This window comes from Epinephelus lanceolatus, chromosome 1 (assembly GCF_041903045.1).
Source record: "Epinephelus lanceolatus isolate andai-2023 chromosome 1, ASM4190304v1, whole genome shotgun sequence".
Lineage (NCBI taxonomy): Eukaryota > Metazoa > Chordata > Actinopteri > Perciformes > Serranidae > Epinephelus > Epinephelus lanceolatus.
The window spans coordinates 10,915,927-10,931,172 of record NC_135734.1 but is presented as its reverse complement, the minus strand read 5'-3'; the positions used below and the strand labels follow the sequence as shown (position 1 = coordinate 10,931,172).

Here is a 15,246-nt window from a genome sequence, read left to right as displayed (position 1 = left end):
CTGGTCTACCACTGCCTTGATTGACTGATAGTGTGTAAGGTAAAGCAGAGAAAATATTCCAAATCAGGCTGTTCTCATGTGCTGTTCATACATGCACCTATGGAAAGTAATGCACCACAATTCGTATATGACCCACATAATCTGGAAGGCTGTGATCATGTGATCAATGCACTGATGGGAGGAAAGAAGGAAGTAGTATAAAGAGCAAAAGTGTGCATAGGGAAGTAGGTCGGGGTGGTGGATGGGTCAAACAAACACAGGACTTTCCCTCTGGAGACCGGTGAACATTGAGTTATTTTAAGGTTTGTCATCTTCATGTGTCTTTTCCTAACCCTAACCTACATAACTTTACTTTCCTAAACCAAACCTTCATAACTTTCTTTCCCAAACCTAACCTAAGTAACTTTACTTTCCTAAACCAAACCTACATAATTTTATTTGCTTAAACCTAGCCTACTTAACGCCAGTGAGTAACTTTACAACTTGTACATAAGTTAGTTAAGTACATAACATGACGACAGGCAACCATGTTTCTTTTTCTAAACATAACCTATGTAACTTTTCATTATGTGTATGTTTTTGTTTTTTTTTGTTTCTTTTAGACGCCTGAAATAAGTGGCCCCCGTCTACAGCAGTAAGCTACTTTGCTTAGCTTTCGTGACAGTAGATTTGGTTTGTCAAGCAATGCAGTACATAAAAACAACACAACAGAAATGTCAGATAGGTCGGACCACTGTGTTTAATTAACTAGCTTAAAACGTTACAGTTACTTCTGAAAATGACAACAGAAATAAACAATTTTGCCATTTTCTTAATTCTCTGCAATTGAAAGCAGTTGTCGGTTATCTACCCAAAGTGATCGTTGTTGTTGGCGTGACATCATGTTGATTCTATTAGCTTAGCTTGGCATAAAGACCGGAAACATGGCAAAATAGCTAGCAAAGCAACAAAATACCTACCAGCACCTCAACAGGTCACTAATTAACATGTCATGTTTTGTTTGCTTAATTTGTACAAAAACCAACAACAAGACTCGAAGAAGGAAAAGACCAGCACATAACTTTATGAAAAAAAAAAAAAAAAAGCAAATAAGCACATTTCCAAAATTTTCAAACTATTCCTCAAAATCAGAATCAACTGGTGCCATCCAGCCAAAAAACTGTGAGCTCAGATTCTTGCATGGAAGTTATCTCAAAATGCTATTTTGACCTGCAGGTCTGGTGGGAGCAGTTCTGTCCTGATCCTTCACTCACAGTTTAGGTTGGAGGACTGGGATTAACTCTTATCTCCACTGGGACGTTGTCTGTCTTTTAGGCTGGACCCAACATGGACTCGTCTATGCCCTCTCTGTTGCCATTTCACCCGGCTCCATGGAAAACATTCCTGAACAGACCTGTCCGGTAGATAGCATATCAGTTCCTTTACTGTACCATGAAAATCCAAAAGCTTCAGTCTCTCATAGCCTCATGCTTGCTCTGACTCCAACGCGGTCCATAAAAACAACTGCTTATTTATTCTCACTCCGTTTTGAGAGCAAACATTTCTCCGACTGAGGCACTCTCGCAGTAAACAGCCATACACAGACAGGCAGGTTGTTTGTTCCTGGACTGAAATAATAAATCACAGGCGGCAGGTTGGCCCAGAGGTCGAGAGGCTGGCTGTAGCTGGTGGGCTGCTGGTTTGATTCTGCAGAGCTGAACACAATATTCCAATGTAACACTTCCAAAGGTAGCCTGAAGAAAAGGGCTAGATTTGATATCAGCCTTAAGCTCTCAACTGTGAAATAATATATGGCCATGTACAGCTGATGTGCATCAGCGTGAAATAACTTCAACTACTTTATAAAAACTGGCTCAAGAAACAGGTGTTAAAGTCAAACACCAGCCCTTTCTTTCATTTTTCATCTGTTCATTTGTCCACATGTGTTTAAACATTTCTTTTCTCTCCAAAAGTTATTTAAAAAAAAAATCACACCATGATCTGAAGAGTGCGTGCTAAGAAAAGTATGTAATCGCACAAAGAGGATGAAACAGGCTGTATATACACAGTACAAGGACCTCTGACGTGTCTGCACAGAGAGTTTTTCTTCCACTCCATCTAAGACAACCCATAACATCAGTGTAGGATTACCTGGAAGCTCAGACTCTCTCTGTCACACTTTGTCCATGAAGTCTTTGATAAGCCCTTGTTTTTAGTTCTGGATAATGCACATATGGAAAGGTTTTATTGAGCATGGCATTGCATAAAACTGGATTTCCGAAAGAGGAGGCAAGTGGTAGGAATGGGTATCTAATCAAGGCAGCGTCAGAACCAGTGCAGGCTGTGTGTTCCTGCCTGAGCAATGGAGGCTATTGTTTCCCTTCACTGAGCACATCCAGTGTGCCCACTGGAATTTCATTTACAATTCAAAGATATTCAGTACTATAAGGCCTCCTGCTGGGATTGAAAATGCTCCCAATTGTCAAAGTGATAAAACTGTGTAACACCATGCTTTCTTTACATAAGTAGTCTGGCGAGAGTTGTGTTCACTCCCACAGCGATGTATCAAATATTCATCTTTATACTGCACATTGTGATCCAGGATGGGTTTTCCAACTTTTACCCATCTCTTCCTCACTCAAAGTGTGTTGTAACTTGACAGTGTTGTTGTGGTTACACTGGTAGTGTCCCTCCAAAGTTGCTTGTTTTCACAAGTGTTGTGCATGCCTGAACGCTCACCCACCATGTTGTAGATATCTGTCACCCTGTCTAACATTTATATGGTGGAATTTTGCAAGTTATTATTAAGAAATATAAAAAAGTGAAGAATATAATTATGTTAGACTTAAGTTGCATTCTCAAATGATATTGTTATCCCTATACAATATGTAGGCTGCATCAAAATCCCAGATCATTATGACAACAAATATGCCTAAGGGTCTCCTCGGGGTCAAGTTTATAACACCTCACACTAGTCTAAAAAAGTTTTTATCTGCCCATATTTTGAGAACTTAATGAGACCAAACTACCTATTTAAAACTTTTATATGTTGACAGCAAAAGTGACTTTATATATGCCTGCATCAACCTTATATGCGCAGCTGATAGAGTAGTTACGGTAGAGAACTTCATACTTTCGCCCCTGGAAGTGCTGCCTTCACTGACTGTTAGAATTATCGTATTTAAAGGTTCAGGTGATGTAAACAGCGCCGCATAAGAGACTTTGAATTTAACTTTTTTATGACAAAGACCAAGCGTATCAGTGTTATCAACAGAAAGTAGAATTTTATTGTGGATTAGACTGCTGTTGCAGCTTTGCGTTTTTTTTTTATCTAAATAGTTTAACTTTTAGGTGTCATAGCTTTTAGCAACACTCAATTTGATCCAGATTTTATCGTTTTCATTTTGCAGTTCCACAGCAATGTGTTTCTCTTTTTGAAAAGTTAACCAAAGTCATTCTATTTCAGGTTTACAAACTTTTTCTTAACTTTAGAGTAAAGGCGTACGAGGCGACCTTGAATGCACCAAAAGTCTCGGTCAATTAGTAGAGTTTAGACAGTGAGGAAAGCTTGTAGTCGGTCTGCGAGCGCTCCACCAATGACCAGCTAAAAACGCCCCACTGCTCCGACTCAGATCTGCGGGGGTGGGGAGTCAGCAAGTTTGGATTTGGACTTCGAAGACCATGGGATTCGAGCTGGACCGCTTCAAGGGGACCGTGGACCCGGATTTCAAATGCAACTTGTGCAATAAAGTCCTGGAGGACCCGCTGACTACTCCGTGCGGTCACGTCTTCTGCTCCGGCTGCGTGCTGCCCTGGGTCGTCCAGCAGAGCAGCTGCCCCGTCAAATGTCAGCGGATCTCCACCAAAGAGCTGAACCACGTCCTCCCTCTGAAAAACCTCATCCTGAAGCTGGAGATCAAATGTGACAACCACGCGAGGGGCTGCGATGCCGTGGTGAAGCTGCAGCATCTGGCCGAGCACGCCGAGATGTGCGACTACTCCCCGGCGAAGTGCAGGAATAAAGGATGCAACGAGGTGCTCAACCTCGGGGACATGGATGCTCATATGCGGGAGACTTGCGACTACAGACCGGTGGGGATATGCGAGAGCGGCTGCGGCTTGATGCTCACTCATAAAGAGCAGAAATTAAACAGCCACTGCTGCCTGAGAGCCCTGAAGGCGCACAACAGCGCGCTGCAGTGCAAAATTATCAGCCTGGATAGAGAGTTCAAGAAGCAGACTATTAAAGCCAACAAGAGGGAGAAGTCACTCCTGGCACAACTTTCCGCCGTGCACAGCGAGCTGCAGATGACAGCTCTGAAATATCAGAAGAAATTCACCGAGTACAGCGAGAGGATCGACTCCCTCACCAAGACTGTGGCTTTCTCCTGCAAGGTAAGCAGTGTTTCTACTCTCAGGGAGCACAGGCAAACTTTTTCCTCTCTTATCCACAGTTACTTTCTGCCTGCCACTGAGGGAAGCCTGTATTCTAGTGGTATGAAATGAAAACAGCAAAAAATACACCTGTGTTTCTACATGATTCCCCAAAGTTCATTCTTAAACATCCTTAAACATGTATCAGCAACATATGTTTTGACCCATCTTTACTGACATCCTGCTCTATAAGATGTTTCAGGACCAACTTGAAAATATCATTCCCAGTATGTTTGCTTGCTCTCTGGGACTCACTATATCAGGTTACAGCCCCTCCATGTTGTTTAGATACTCTAAACTAGATGGAAATATAACTTTTTTTGAGGATTTATTTAAGGATTGTCCTGTTTGAAACCAACTTTCCAGGAGTCCTAACAGAGCTCAGAAGTTTGTTTCTCCACTGTCTGCTTTGAGACATGGATGTCAGCTGTGTCTCTGGCCAGCTGGCAGTCAATGGGGGAGGGCCAAATATTTACTGCACTTCTGTACACAACAAGAGCCAGGTTCCAGTTATATTGCCTCCTCGCAGCATGCTTGTTCGAGGCTTGTTGTCATCAGATGTTCGCCCTTTCCCAGAGACACTCATAACAGATTAGAATCAGAGATGGAGCAGAGTTACTGGCACCAAAGTTGCATGAGTGTTGTGGAAGACAGTGAATATCATCAACCTCCAAAAAGTCCTTTAAAGTCCCAATGTTTCATGGACACTGTGACTGATATTTATTGCTTCAACCTACACTCACAAAATATGTAGAATTGTGTGCTGATCACTGGTTAATAATGTATCTAAATCTGTGGGCTAACGCAGGCTTCTGTTGAGGAAAAAGTCAAGGAACCCTGGTGTAAGCTTGTTTTATGGTTCAAATTTAAGAACCTAATGTCTCCTGTAATGACCAATTATCAACATCATAAAGGATGCAGGAGTTCATAAGTCAGTTAATGAATTGAATTAGTGTATGGTGGTTGAACTGCTGCTGTGATCAGCGGAGGGGAGTGGTCCCACTGTGATCAGGCTCAGTTATAAAAATCTGTCCGAGAACAGGAGGAGGAGCTTTGGATTGGGCACACTCACTGCTGACAGTTACATAAAGTATTGCGGATGAATGGGAACCTTTCTTGGATTTTGTCCTTCTTTAATTTTACACCTCTTGACTCCTATATTTGTGTCACTGAAGTTTCAATTTCTCACACAACTGCACATCTTGTATAAGTGACATCCCTCAAAGACTTCACTATTCTCCCTTTTTTTGCTTGGTGGTTTCATTTGTTCGTCATGGACTCAGTTCCCAGCAAAATGCGTTCCGGTAGACTGGTAAATTGCGCATCAAAAGCACCGATGCGGGGAAATGGTGAAATCGCTCATGCTGGTATACAGTAGCTTTCTGTTCCTGTAGCACAGCTGGTTATCATAGTTCATTTGACGGCGGCATTTCATCCCCAACGCTGAGATTATATACATTCAGTGTATTATTCTCAGCACAGCTCTGCTAATGTTAACACAGGGAATAAAGTCCTTTGAACATACATAAAAGACACAGGAATTGTTCCGGAAGTCATTCACTTAAGAGAAACAGCATTGGGAAGAGGAGGAACTGCATTTTGTGGATGGTGTGGTTAGTTGGAAAGCTTTTTTTTTCTAGAGGGGCTCATTCATTGGGTCCAGTCAAGCAGAGAGCAGGATTGTTTGGTGGGAGAGGCTCAATACACACATGGCAATATGAAACGGAGCATCACAAGTGGGATTAGCTGTGGGAGGCGGGCGACTTGCAGACTGCCACTGAAACTCTCTCAGGGCCTAACTTCCTTGTGATGTCATTGATTGATTCTTATCACATTTGGTGACAGTTATTGCCTGTTAAATCTCTCTGGCATGGAAAATTTTGACTTGTTAAAGCAGGAAAAGTCCAGGTAATGACATTTATGATGGCTTGGTTCTTTTGAAGCCATGCAAGAGAGCCAGCATTCATAATGCCATGAATCTGGAACAACCAAATGGAGTGCATCCATTTCACAAATCCAAATTTCCATGGTGACAAGAGTCTAATGCAGATTTGTTGTGACATATTTCTTCCTGGATGCACTGTCACAGAGGGAGTATAGGCCCAGCATGACGGGTAACCTACTTTAGTTTGTTTTTGTGCCTCCGTCGCTCCTCGGCTCAGGCTTCCTGAGCCAGATGGAGGATTTTAATGTCTTCTTTTAATATCCAGGCAGCGACTGTGAGGGAGATCAGGCTGACCTGGCTATGTGGAATAACTGACTTGAGTTTCCAATAATAGTCCTAACACTTTTCAAATGTCTTCAGTGAGCCAGCCAGAGCAATAAAACAAAGCAACAACACAAAGCTCAGATCTCCCTCTGGTTCACTTCAGGAAAGCTGCTCGAATTGCTGTCACACTTTCCGTTCAGCCTCAGATCTTGGTTTTTGAACCGAGCTCCTCTTCAGCTGCTGTGGATGACAGTGTTTGCGCTACTTGATGCGATAAAGAGTGTCGATCAAAATCACAAGACATCAAACAGATTTAGCCTCCATCTAATTTGATTTGGGTAATCATGGCCTCAATCTGATAAGAATAATTATGGTCTAATTTTAAAGCATGAATCCATGAGATAATTTAACAGAATAATGCAGCCCATTAGTTATCTCTAATGCATGGGTGCCAATTGAATATGACAGATCACATTAATAAAATCTATCCAGAAGTCACTGAAAACATGAGTTTGGGCTATTTTATTTTAATGTACCCCTTTAAAGAAAGGAATTGATTAATCTGCTGCTTTCTTTGTATACATAAGTAAGTTTCACTGAGAAATAATGCTTTAATTGATTTAAAATCTACCATCTAACATCCTCCACAATCTGAAATGGCCACGACCAGGCCAATGAGTTTCTGCCTCTTACAACCCAGTCACCAGAATCAATATTGGCATTGTACAGCCTATGTTTCTGCAAACCACAGATATGTAACATTTGTATGTTATAGTGGATACATTGAAACTTTATCTTTCTTTACATCCCAACAACATTGTGGTTAACATTTTGTTATGTTTGGTACAAAAAACACTTGATTGTGGTCAGTAAAAGATCGTCTTTTGGCTGAAAATACCCACTTTTGGTGGAAGCTGGAAACACAGTGACGTCTCAGTAAAAAACAACCGCTTCTTGTGGTGCTATCCCAGCCAGAAATTTAGCAATGGCTTGGTTATCCTGGCAGAAAATGGAGAGATGGCTTGGGAAAAATAAGCTGCTTTTTGTGGTACCATCATGGCTGGAAATGCAGCTATGTCTTGGTAAAAAAAACCAACTGCGTTTCCTAGCTTTTTACCAGCTGAAAATGTAGGAACGTCTCAGTAAAAGCCAACCACTTTTGCAGACATTATTCTGGCACAAAACACAGCCATGGCTCATTAAAAAAACAACTGCTTTTTGTGGCACTATCTCAGTGGAAACGTAGCGAAGGGTTGCCAGAATACACCCACATTTGGTGACTAAAAAGTTGCTGGGAATGTTGCTATGATTTGCTAGAAAACACCCAGTTTTGTTTGTTGCTCTTGAACAGAGGTGATGCAGACCAGTGGTCCGCATTACCTCCACTTCCTGATGACAAACTCAGCTTATACTACATCGCTTAAGAAATGCTGATACAAAATATAAAAATGTAATGTATCTGTGGTTTTCAGAAATGTATAGTCCCGACATTTCCTTCCAGTGACTGGGCTGCTTAATCACATATCAATAGTTGTGAATCAATATTTCCTTTTTCATTCTGCATTACAGTACCAATACTATAATTAGATACACTTAAGAAACAGACGTAGGGGAAGCAGTTTGATGCAGGACAGACTCGGAAAGTGTGACTGTTGCTGATGTGAAGGCTTGCTGTGAGTGTGCCAAGTCACCAGTGAGCAACGTTTCACTGCCAGTTTGCTCTCTTTCCTCAGTAACAAATGGCCTTCTTTCCCATTAAAGTGAATGTTGAACGTTTGTTTACTTGGCATAGCTTCCATGTGTTCCCCCCAAGTAATGTTAGCGTGATCACGTTTTGCTTTTTTTTTTTTAATCGCCTAAGCATACCTTTTCGTTTTAGTAAATACACAACCTCCTAAAGAGATTCACTTCATTTCTTAGGGATTAGCACTTTGCTAGAGTGTTCACAGATGTGGAAAAACGCTCCTTAATTACTCTGAGTTCATTTTAATGGTGCTCGTGGACGAAATGTAAAAACACCTTTAAAATCCATCTAATTTGTTTTGAGGCTTGTGGCAGATTCAGTATATCTCAAGTGGATGATCTTTTACTTTTTTTGCAATAATTTGTCAGCTTAGTTTTCACTTGACGCCCAACTGAGTTCTTGTTGACAGTAACGGCTGTAGTCACTATAATGTGGAAGCATGTGTTGCTAATGCTGGCGTGACACTGTGCAGGAGCGCACATTCCTGAATGGCCTGACATGCACATGATGGTCTTTTTAGAATACATGGCAGTCAGGACACTGTACATGCCAAGCTTTATATTTAGTCTCTCTGTGTCGCAGCATACTGGAGTGGCAGCTGAAATTATGTTACCTCATAACTCCCTCCTAAGTCCAGCTTGAAAAAAACAGATTAAGAGCTGACTCTGCTAGTTTCCCAGAGGTTTTCATGTCAGGTTGCCACTGAGTAAGAGGTCCTCTGGTGTATTAATTTACATAGGACAACAGTTTGTGAGGGGGAAGGGCTGTTAGCTCTTTGGACTGGTCACTTCTAGTCTTTGGGCTGGCTAAGCCTCGGAAAATGGTGAAGGTTAGGGCTGAACAATTCAATATTTTACCAATATTAGGATTTTTTTTTAAATAAATATATTAAAATTAAACTCTACAGTTTTTAACCAAGATAATTTGTATCAAGCATAATCACAAACTTGCTTCTGGGTCAACTGAATCAGATAGAATAACAGTTTCTTGTTGTTCTTCGCAATTTAGCTGCTTGAGCTAACGTTAGCTTCACAGGATGAGCTGCTTTATAGTCCTGCGTTCTGGAGATCAAGATTCAGAGCTTTTTGGGCAGTAAGTTTAAAATATTTTTATGATATACTTTAAAGTTTAACCATGAGATTCCAACAGCTCTGTCCACCAGCCCTCTGTCATTTACACTTAACGTCTACAGAGCTAACCTTTAGCTACCTGTCTGCGTCAGCTGATTAGCTTAGTTAAAGTTAGACTCTTTATATCGAGAAAGACTTACCACTCTTTTGGTCTTTGTGTGTGATGGGTGATGTTATCCTTCGACAAAACCATCTTTGGCTTAATGTTAATTGTCCAGACAGCGGTACACAGAGAACTTGTTACCTAGAAAAGAGTCAATAGCTGTGTTTGTAATCCCTTACCACTCACCACATAGTCCACTATATAACGTTAATGAGTTGGCCATTTTGTAGTGCTGTCTGAATGTATAGGGGAAATGATTATACCCTATATAGTGGACTCAAAGTTTCCCAATATGCAGTTTGTTTTACCATTTTTTAGTCATGTAGCAAATTGTTAATTTAATGCATAGTCGTTTGTCCACAAAGAGGTAAAATAAATTGGCTAGTGCCGTATAGAAGAGAGCTAACGCTAGCTAACGTTAGTGAGCTGGGTCGCTACTAGCCGTGATTGTTGCAGATTAAATCTGCAAGTTATTACACGATTAACTGGTATAACAAACTTCAACATATCAAATGTTTAACAGAAAATTAATTATATTAATAGGACAGGTTGTAGTTGCCCTGCTCTTTCTCCTCCTGCCTGTCTGCCAGTATATCGTATTAATGTGAGCAGTGCAACACAACACAAACAGTGCTTGGTAACGTTATTTATTAATTTGGGGAAACTACGCTGAGTGTAATATCATGTATTTATCACAAATATGCATGTTTGTATTTGTTATGAATGGCTCACTAGCTGACGTTGATATGACATGTTTTAATTGTGCCACAGCAATGATGTCATTAATGGCACCAAGAAAATGACCGGAGTAGTGTCCGAAAGTGTATTTTTCATGTTGCAGATGAGCTCACCATGTAGTCCTCTGCGTATAACTCCCTTGTAAGTAGGGAGTAATGAATGAGTGAATAATTTCAGACAAAGAAGTTAAGTCACCTTTCTGTTTGGCTAACACCCTGAATTAACACCAGTTAGTTACAGTTAGGCAGAATATGCTGGCAATATGGCAGCTGTGTGTAAAAAAATTCTTACACCTCGGAAGAAGCTGTTAACTTTGTAATATGAATAATTTGAATTAATTTGAATAAATAATTGAAATTTGTTTCAGACTGCAATTTTGATATAAAATCAGTTATTTTGTCTTTCTTTTTCAGCATCAGTCTATTAATTATAACTCTTGTACAGACATGGTGCAACATGGGTCATTAGAATAGCAGCAACTCACTATTTGCCATAAGACATAGTGGAGAATGAAGTCACTCCCCTGTGTGTGTGTGTTGTAATTCGAGCTTCTCTGTTTGTTGTTGTGGTAGACAGTTTGGAGGCACGTGTGTGCTCGTGTATGTGAGTCTGTGTGTATCCCATTGGCAAGCTAATAACTGCTGCTTTGCACTGGGCTCATACGGCAGTTACCGCTGATATTGGGATGGCGTCGTTGCAGAAGCATAGTGCCCACCCTCCGGTTTCCCCCTTGTTAATACCATTAGGTCTGTCAGCACTGTTGCCATTATTTAGCACTGTTTATGGAGTTAGCACCGTTAACTGCTAGCTGTCGGCTCAGCCACCTCAATGTTGAGAACCGTGTCCAGACAACTCATACGCTCTGAATTTCACATAGAGGCCCTTTTATGTGTAGAGGAAGGTAGTATTAACTTGCTCTTACCCCGACATTTTGTTTTATTTGGAATTTTATGTGTTTAAGTCCCTCTCTGTTATGTTCTAATAGTCTAATAGTCAATTTTATTTATGTAGCCCAATATCACAAATTTACCTCAAGCAGCTTTAGATCATTTGTCAGTAATTTTGTCTGTTTTGTTCCTCCTTTTTAAGTACCCAGTTGAATCATTCTGTTGCTCACCTGGAGTTAATAATGGATTATTATGTTATAACCTCCTGCCATCTCTTTGTTCACATGTCTCTCCCCTGTCTGTCTGTAGGAAGGCGAGACTAAAAGCGAGACGGTTGTCCTTCTTCGTGAGGGCGGATCTCTGGGTTTTAACATCATAGGAGGAAGGCCATGCGCGGTAGGTTGAAAGCCAAGCGTCTTGGAGGTTTCATCTCCCCCGGTGATCAGCCAAGTGTCATATGGCAACCCAGGAATGAATAGCACATACTTAAAGCACCACAGGCTCTCTCTGCACTGACTGACACAGCTCAGACAGTCATGCATGTGTTCTCTAGTCTGTGGATAGATGAACCGCATCTATCAAGTTTTATTGTGTTTATATATTGGTCTGGTTTAGCGGATTTGGCATTACTGATTAAAAAAACTATAATTACTTTTATGGGAGTTAAATCTGGGATTATGGCTTTGACCGCAGTTGTTTTGTCTCTAATTGAGGGGATTTTGGTGGTGAGGTAAACACAGAGGAGAGGAAAGGGTCTTTTATCCCAGCCTGAACCTTTTCACAGCCACTATGTTTTTTGCCTCAGGGCTCTGAAGTGAAAGTCATTAATGATGCCACACGCTCTGCTGAGTGAAGGGTTGAAAATATCTCAACACCGGCTACAACGCTATCTTCCATACATGGAGCTTTTTTTTGCAGCGGAGGTCCTATTGAAAATGCTGTTCCCTGTATCTGTTTCATTGCGACTGTACTGAAGTGTTAGAATTTTTCCACTCCCGCAGTGACGCACTTTTCTGTAGCGACATAGATTATCATAGTAAAACCTTTTATAGCGGGAAACTATAAAAAGATCCACACATAAAACGCTGTTTTTTTTTTTTTTTTTTTTTTTTTTTTTTTATACCAGAGTCTACGGTCTTGTTGATTTGCAACCTTTCTCACTCTTGTGACAGAACCATGTATCAAACACAACCATAAGACAGCAAAGATAATACTTGGCCTTCGCTTTCCCTGCTAGCCTCAAATCAGCAGTCTGTTTAAGAAGCTATTCATTAAAATGGAAATAGCTAATATCCCTGTAGCCTTTGACACATGTGTTTCATGTGGCTGTTATTCTGGCATGGCTTGGTAAGAGCAATCAGCTGCCAGGTTTTGTGGTCTCTGGAAGGGCGAGTTTGTCTACATCTCTGAAGATAGGGGTACATGTAAGGCAAAGTAATAAGCCTGTCAGAAAATTAGTGGCGAAGCACACTGTACATGATGCCCCCAAAAGAGGAAGCAGAGCAGAAATAATTAATTAGAGTTAGAGCTGTGACTTTTGAGGTTTCTTTAAGTATCCCATTAAATTGCAGTTGTGTTACAGAGCTCAGCAGGAGTGTAGAACACATTTTTATGTGGTTTTGAAGAGAGCGCTAAGAGAGATGTTAGCAGTATTAGCTCTCAATCTGAGGTCATAGCCCCAGTGTTAGGTGTAGACTACTTCATGTCCATCCAACATTTCCACATGTCAACATTTAGGCCCTTATAAAAGGCCAGGTCACCCCTTCAGGCTTGGTAAGCATCTGAAGTTAAAACTAGGTCCACACTAAAGACCAAGGTTCACCGACTTATTTTTCCATTCACCTCTACTGGTATCTAGCCTCCCAGATATTTTTGGTTTCATGTGGCCAGATTTTAAGATGTCCACCTATAATATTGCTGCTTCCTGTGTGAAACCTGCTGACAGTGAAATCTGTTGATTAATCTGAGTAACTGGTGAATAACTTCTGGAAAGACATGCTGTTATTCAATGTCATTCACTCGTCACTTTTCAGTGTTTTAAGCAGGACAAACTAAATTCAGTTCTCCATTTTTATTGGGTGGCAGCATATGTTTCTGAGGGGCATACCACAAAACCTCTGCACAAATCCCTGTAACTATTTGCACGGCTGTACGGCTCAGTTAGGATGATGAATATATGTTTTTTCTTATTTGGGTAAAATGACCCTTTAACATGAGATACTCTTAAAACGTATTTGTTTGGTGTGGGCATACTGCACACAATAGGTGTTTAAGGGCCAGACAACAGTTCAGGGGACTCCCCCAGAGGAACTGCCCACTGGGGAGTTTGCCTGAGAACTACAGTACGTACCTTCAAGGGCTTTCTGTCTGCATTCCACTGCCAGTAGAAATTCTGAAGTGAAGTAGAGTAGTTGGTATAGTAATGTCACGTTTGCTTTGATGAGTTAAAATCACTTTGTATTCCCCCATTATATATATGCTCAGTACAAATTAGACATCACTGTTGATATGGTCCATATGTCCAAGTTTTTTTTCTTTATTTTTGTATTTAGTTGTCATTTATGTTGTCTGTTTTTTTCACCTAGCCCCCAGAAACAGCGTCAAGCTTTGACAATTCCTGAGCCAATTTTACATAGAGGCCAAAGTGAAATTACTCCATGTCTCTCACGTGATGCCATGGGGCCCAACAAGATGTTTTCCTACAGAATTGCATGGCAAAAGACTTGTAGATCCATTTTTTTTTTTTTTACATCGCATCTGCTGCGAAATGACTTGTTTAACAATTAGGATTTGATCTGTTCATTCCAGTAACATATTGGAAGTCTAGAGGAGCCACAATGCTAAATCATTTTTATCCTTATTCAAGTAAGTGGAGGGCTAAACCGAGAGTTAGCCGCTTGGCCACGCTCAGCCACACTTGGTAGCTGAAAATCTCTTGTGCCATTGCTCTAAGGGCCCCACAGTGTGGAAGATCCAGGTAATTTAATACCACAGAAATCAAGCTTTTTTTGGCTTCATGTGCCACTGAGCAACTTTCCTAGGAATGAACTGAGCCCGCCTCCAACACTGTAACCATTTCTCTTACGGGTTTTTAAAAAGGGCTGTTCCCGATGTAGCATTGGCTGTGTTTGACTAATTAAGGTACACTTCGATCTGGACCAGTCCCAGCAGACTTACATCATTCATGGTTCCTCTTGTGCTGGACAGCTACCTACTCTGAAATAGGAGCTAGAAGATAGTGCTTCAAAGCAATGTTCTAAGAACTAAAATCAGTGCAGACGTAAAAAATAGGGATTCTTAGAACCAGGTTCCTACGACTGAAAAAGTTCTTCCAGTCTGAAAATACCTTATGTTTCCAGGGTTTTTAAAAGTAGTGTTACAAGTTTTATTGAGAGATTTATCGAACAAAGTTTCAAAAGATTTTGTCACAAATTTGTACGCCACCATTTAACAACTGGAGCACTGTGGTTTTATCATTGTCCAGGCAATAACTGCAATTTATTCAACAGGATGACAGTGACAGCACTTCGAATGAAGGGATCTTTGTATCCAAGATCATCGAGGACGGTCCGGCGGACAAGGAAGGAGGCCTTCAAATCAACGACAGAATCATAGAGGTATGTGGTTTACACTGTTTCATATGGAGGAGGTTGATGCACTGGAAGTTGGATTATGTGGCAGCTGCTGTCTACCCTATAAACACGGCGACAGCAAGGAAGCACAAACTCAATATTTATGTTCCGGTGACTTTTGAAAACTAAACCGTGGCTGAAAGCAACAAATGTGACACGTTGGATGAGCATTTACATTTAGCTTTTATTTCAGCTCAAGAGAGTAAATCTGGCAGACAGTAAACATTTCAACATATACTTCTACCAATCAACACTCAGGTGAAGGCTTTGTGAAGTGGGGCGTCGCTGCAGATAGACCGATTAAACCTGAGGCAAGGCTGTCTGTCTTTGGTTTTGCTGAGTGAGAAAGAGCCCTGTGTTCCCTCCCTCACTGACAAATCCCTTATGACA

At 41.0% G+C, this 15,246-nt stretch overlaps 1 protein-coding gene across 2 annotated transcripts in view; it reads left to right on the top strand.

The window, feature by feature from the left end:
• Positions 1 to 3,533: 3,533 nt before the first annotated feature.
• Positions 3,534 to 15,246, top strand: part of pdzrn3b (PDZ domain containing RING finger 3b) — a 114,868-nt gene continuing 103,155 nt past the window's right edge. Inside the window, exons 1-3 of one of the 2 annotated variants that reach the window (XM_033627083.2) lie at positions 3,534 to 4,374; positions 11,534 to 11,620; positions 14,734 to 14,841. In XM_033627083.2, the coding sequence (XP_033482974.1) occupies positions 3,661 to 4,374; positions 11,534 to 11,620; positions 14,734 to 14,841 (909 nt within the window). In that variant the 5' untranslated portion in view covers positions 3,534 to 3,660. The remainder of the gene's footprint in view (positions 4,375 to 11,533; positions 11,621 to 14,733; positions 14,842 to 15,246) is intronic. The other variant, XM_033627084.2, reaches the window with a different exon arrangement.